The sequence below is a fragment of the Sinocyclocheilus grahami genome, unplaced genomic scaffold (assembly GCF_001515645.1).
Source record: "Sinocyclocheilus grahami isolate Dianchi unplaced genomic scaffold, SAMN03320097.WGS_v1.1 scaffold407.1, whole genome shotgun sequence".
NCBI lineage: Eukaryota > Metazoa > Chordata > Actinopteri > Cypriniformes > Cyprinidae > Sinocyclocheilus > Sinocyclocheilus grahami.
The window spans coordinates 475,655-481,848 of NW_015505586.1; the positions used below are offsets into that span (position 1 = coordinate 475,655).

Below are 6,194 nucleotides of genomic sequence, written 5' to 3' on the forward strand. Positions count from 1 at the left end.
AATTCCTATATTTAGCAGCAGAAAACTGTCCATGCCTAGAAAGTGTTTACAAAGTAATGAGAGCCAGGTGCCTTCCGAAAAGCAGATGCAAACTTTTTCCAAGATCTTTATGAAAACTCTGCATTTCCTCATCTATAATAATCTACTCATGTATGTCGTCAATAGGGCAACTCTGGCCTCGGGTTCAGTATTGCTGGAGGTGTGGATAATCCACACATTCCTGACGATCCAGGAATCTTCATCACCAAGATTATCCCAGGTGGTGCTGCCGCCATGGATGGGAGACTAGGGTGAGTGATACTTTTCTCAGGATCTAATATTTCTTTGTGCAACTCTAGCTTTTTTTCCAAAACCTACTGAGCAGTATTTTAAAGCATCATAGGCGGACTCCCCACTTAATGGCTGTTTCAAAAGTTAGACATCTTAATTATCCTGCCTAGTTTGACCAAATTCTAAGGCTGCATCGCATGTAATCTTTGGTGGCAGAGGCAATGATGGCAGACATGGCAAGAGAAAACTCAATAGTGAAATATCTATAAAAAGTTATTTGTAATTAAAAATGTACTATTTTCCTAACCATTTTTATCCTATTAGAGTATCAGCTTAGCAGCTAACTAACAATGTCAGCTTGACAACATGCTAACGCCAAACTATTGAAATTGAAGTTGAGTTCCCAGCTCTATTTGTTGCATATGAAGTTGCTGTCAATTTTACAGTTGCTTGGAGAAGTTTTAAAGTGCCACTATTATGCCAATTTAAGGTTCCTAATATTGTTTTGGGAGTCTCCTAGATAGATATACATGCATGCAAGGTCAACAAAACATTTTGGTTTTCTCAAAATATCACCTCATTTTCCAATGATTCTCAAACGATTCTTTCAAAGCAGTTCTAAGATTCAGTCTCTCTAAACCCCTCCTTTCTGTAAGCCTACTCAGCTCTGATTATTATGCGTGGGGAAATTTACCATGACATAAAATTTTGCCAATGTGACTGCAACTTATGTTGAGCGATCCATATTGATCACTTATGAGGTTCAAAGACAGTTGGCAGTTAGGATGCTGTCGTAGAAGGAAGCTGGAAGGCAGCTCACTAGGTTTTTGTGTATGTATCCATTACATTGATTTATTATATTGCTTTATCCTTGTGTCTCAGGGTAAATGACTGTGTTCTGCGGGTGAATGATGTGGACGTGTCAGAGGTTGTGCACAGCAACGCAGTAGAGGCTTTGAAAGAGGCCGGCCCAGTGGTCAGGTTGCTGGTACGCAGAAGACAGGCTCCTCCTGAGACCATTTTGGAGGTCAACCTACTCAAAGGGCCTAAAGGTAAGAAGAGCTAAATGTGTATACCAGCACATTTGAGACAGATGCTATTATGTGCGGTATCCCTATTAAAGCAGTTCTGAATTACGAATGGACCCCTTTTACTTCTTAATGTGCGCCATGCATCTGAGCACATTTTTCATAATATTGATGTAGTCATATTACATATGAAATATGCAATATTAAAAAAATTATTTGGGTTATGAGTGCCATTTCATGTTGACTTCAACCTTGTAAGATCTGATTTCCTGGTTAAAAATTTAACTCCATTCCGTTCACTCAAGGTCTCGGCTTCAGTATTGCTGGCGGTATAGGCAACCAGCACATCCCGGGCGACAATAGTATCTACATCACAAAGATCATCGAAGGTGGGGCGGCACAGAAAGATGGACGTCTGCAGACAGGCGATCGCCTTCTGGCTGTAAGATTTCACCTGCACACATGCATCTGTGTACTTCACTATATGTAGAGCCACACATTGCATATCTTTGCAAGAGTTTTTTTTTCAGTGAATTACTTTATGCTTCAATGAACGCAGACACTGTTGTAGGCTACTATGCCGTATTATAGACGATATATCTCATGTGTGAAGCTTTATGGGCCACAGTGTGATTGATGTGAAGCTGAGCGCAAACTGAAACAAGGACACAGCTGTGATAAAGAGAAACACTTGCATGGCACACAAGTGCCAGGGAATGAGCAGACTTTGACATGGTCATAAATGTCATAATTAAAAGGCTACGCATCAATCATGGCTGCTGTAACTGCAGACATGTAAAGTGTGCCATTACTTCCCTTTCTTTTCTTGGAAATTATGGTTTTAATTCAGTCGGGGACTTTGATTTTCTGAACAGAATGCCTAGAGTTGGTCAAATTTTAATTATGTCTCTGTGTAGTCCATCTACAAACTAGAACAGATGCTGCATCAGATAACACTATTTATCCATTGATTTTATTGGGGATGGTGCATTGCAAGAACGTAGGATCTGAAAGTGATGCTTTGTCATGTGCAGGGTTGGGCAAAATTCTAAATTTAAGTATTATCTTCCTATTACATTTACATTTACATTTAATCATTTAGCAGACACTTTTATCCAAAGCGACTTACAAATGAGGACAATGGAAGCAATCAAAATCTACAAAAGAGCAATGATATACAAGTGCTATAACAAGTCTCAGTTAGCTTAACGCAGTACACGTAGCAAGTTTTTTTTAAAATTATGTAATAAATAAAAAGAAAACAGATAGAATAGAAAAAGAATAGAGCAAGCTAGTGTTAGAGGCCTTTTTTGCTTTTGTTAATTGTATAATAAATAAAAAGAAAACAAATATATAGAATACAAAAAGAATAGAGAAGCTAGTGTTAGTTTTTTTTTTTAAGAAAAAAAGCAGTTAGTAAATGAATAGAGTGCAAGTCTAAAAGGGGCAAGTTTTTTTTAAAGAATAGAATTAGAATAGAGAGTGCTAGAGTTAGAGGGTCAAATAAAGATGGAAGAGATGTGTTTTTAGTCGATTTTTGAAGATGGCTAAGGACTCGGAGATGGCTAAGATGGCTAAGATGACTGCTCGGACTGAGTTGGGCAGGTCATTCCACCAGGAGGGAACATTTAATTTAAAAGTCTGTGAAAGTGATTTTGTGTGCCTCTTTGGGATGGCACAATAAAACTTGCAGAATGCAAGCTTCTATTAACTAATGAGTTGGAATTTGCGATGAATTGAGCTACTTTAGCAATAGCTTCTTAGATGTTCAGTTTGCATCATGTTGTTTTGTTTTAAAGACTTTTGGATAAATTAACTAGGGTAAAAAAAAAGTTTCTCCACTAAGCTAACTTGCTACTTTACTAAATAGAATAAATAAATATTTAAATATATATCAGTAAAATACTTTTAGCTGATGCTTTTAATACTAGATGTATAATACTAGATACTAATTTCTAGATGTGCAAATATTGATTATTATTATCTTAAATATTATAGCCAATTTTTTATTTAATTTAACTCAATTTTTTAAAATAAAGGAATACCTTATAACTCTCTAAAAATATAATGTTGTTATGTGCTTTTATGTATTTTGCTATTTATTTATTAATTTGTAATAATGATTTTATTGATATAATTTTTTATTTAATTTTAGAATTTAAATATGTATTTATTGTTGTCTCCTGCAGTGTTAGTTAATATGCCTGTTAGTTAATATATAATATAGAATTAATAATGATAATAGTTTTTATTAATAATAAATAGTTATATAAATATATATATATATATATATATATATACAACTCTTCTCTGGTCATACAACTAAAGGTCCTACAACCAATCTGTTTTCCTCTATTGACCTCCAATGAGAGTTTCAGAGAGGCAGGTTTGGTTGTGAGTCCAATTCAGACCTGTCACTTTCCACATCCTCAAAACAATTCAGACACATGTTTACCCATCAAACACTCAGCTTTTTGTAGTGTGTAGGTGCCCCTACAAAGGAAAAAGCACTACGCCTTTCCAGCTTCCTCTCCCTCTCGTCCTTCCTTTTGTGACCGGATGGCTGAGAGCTGGAGATTGGAGCGTCGTCGCCGAGTGTGGGGCCATCCGGCCTCCGCTCCAGTCGCTTCCTTCCCACAACTTCAAATGTACTGTCGTGAACATTCTGAGTCACGCTTCAGAGACCAGCCGATGTAACATGCGTGTGTGTGTCTGCCTTCGCAGGTGAATAACATTATACTTCAGGATGTGCGTCATGAGGAGGCTGTGGCCGCCCTGAAGAACACTTCAGACATGGTCTATCTGAAAGTGGCCAAGCCGGGACCAGTACATCTCAACGACATGTACGCCCCACCAGACTACTCTAGCAGTACGTACCTTCTTTTGCTGATCTCCATCCACCCTATGCCCTTACGAGCTTAAAATCTGTCCATTTTAAAGCTCTAGCACATGACTATTTGTACTGCATTGATAAACGTGAAAGGGACTTGGTGGTTGTGTCAATTTTTAAATAGAACCTGTGTCCCTATCTGCTTTTATCTTTAACCCTGTAATGAAAGCGAGTGGTGCATTGCCTGTGAGTGCTGTGGAGTTTTGTAACTGTACTGTGGTGTAGCAGTGGGCGCTGTTTTCAGACACCCACACACACTGCACTGCTGCTCCCATCACAGCACCAATCCCTCCCTCCCACTGAGAGACGATGCTTTCACACAATCCACCTGCACAAATGCACACAGCGGCCAAAATTAACTTTTTGCTACACCTGCCAATGGTGACTGAATATCTCTTATTGGCTATGAAACTGCATTTTAATTAAAATATTTTATATATTTTATTTATTTTGGTCAGTTGAAAAGATAAGATAAGCCAGTCTCTTAATGAAAGTCTCTGAATGAAAGTACACCTATGGTATTGTTCCTCATACAGTATTTTTGAAGGTTTAATCCAGGAATATTGTACATACAGTAAATTGCCCTCCAAAACGCAAAGTAGAATTATGGCCAATATCAGCATGAATCCTTTTCTGACATAAATGCATTAAAGTAAGCTGAAATTATAATTGAAAGCAAACAATAATGATTTTGTCTTTTGATTAGATAATAAAGGACATGCACTATCGTTCAAAAGGTTTTATTAATGAATACTTTTATTCAGCAAGGACACATTAAATTGATCAAAAGTGACAGTAAAAACATTTACTGTATACTGTTGCAAAATATTTCTATTTCAAAAAATGCTGCTATTTCTATCAAAGAATCCTGAAAAAATGGTTCACAGTTACCTCAAAAATATTAAGCAGTAATATTAAACTGTTTTCAACAATGATAATAAGAATTGTTTCTTGAGAATCAAATCAGCATATTAGAGTGATTTCTGAAGGATCATGTGACACTGAAGCCATTACAGGAATAAATTACATTTTAAATATAATTTGAAAACAGGAAACAGAAAAGTATAGAATTAAATAATATTTCACAGTATTGTGTTTTTTGATCAAATAAGGTTTCTATATTTTGTATTGGTTTTGTATAGGTTTCTGTATTAAAGGGGTCATATGATGTTGCTAAAAAGAACATTATTTTGTGTATTTGGTGTAATGAAATGTGTTAATGCGGTTTAAAGTTCAAAAAACAGATTACTTTCCACATACTGTCCATTATTGTTTCTCCTTACTGCCCCGCCTTACTGAAACGCATCGATTTTTACAAAGCTCATCGCTCTGAAAAGCGAAGTGTGCTCTGTTTGGCCAGCTATCCAGTGCGTTGTGATTGGCCGAATACCTCAAGCGTGTGACAGAAATGTTACGCCCCTTACCATACTGTAATGCCCTGTCCGGCCAGAGCAACGAGACAAAAACATTAAAACCCATTATAGACGAGGCATTTGTTGCATCCAGTGGGGACATAATTACGGATTATAATGACTTATACTGTCTTTTTACGCGTTGTGTTGCATCGCGCCGTGTAAACATAAAACCATGTCTGCATTTGTGATCGGAGAAATGACAAACAAGCGCTACTCTACACTGCTCAAAACTCGCGTTTGAATCATCAGTGGCAAATCCTTTAAATGAAAACTTACTTACAGTCTGTGAGCCTGTGAGTTTACAGTCCTCCATATAATGTGCTGCACACAAATGAATATTTGGGTTGAACTGTTCTGGAACAGTGTTGTAAATACAACCTAACCACTGATTTCTAGTCGTGTCTTCTTTTGGAAGACCAAACAAAGTAGTTTCGCTTTCACAACGAAACACACGGTGGGCTAGAGTGAGTGGAGGCCGGCTTGAGTGAGCGGAGGCGGGCGGTCTTTAGAACGGGGCGCGGCCGGCGGTTTCAACGAAGGAGTGACCGGCAGACTTGCGGCAACCACATGTGACGACCCCGGGCTGGACTC

General features: G+C 37.6%; 1 protein-coding gene across 1 annotated transcript in view; it reads left to right on the forward strand.

Annotated features, from left to right (window-relative positions):
- Positions 1-6,194, forward strand: part of LOC107550731 (disks large homolog 3-like) — a 70,788-nt gene that overhangs the window by 34,863 nt on the left and 29,731 nt on the right. Inside the window, exons 4-7 of the mRNA XM_016232095.1 lie at positions 166-290; positions 1,153-1,322; positions 1,604-1,740; positions 4,023-4,167. Of these exons, the coding sequence (XP_016087581.1) occupies positions 166-290; positions 1,153-1,322; positions 1,604-1,740; positions 4,023-4,167 (577 nt within the window). The remainder of the gene's footprint in view (positions 1-165; positions 291-1,152; positions 1,323-1,603; positions 1,741-4,022; positions 4,168-6,194) is intronic.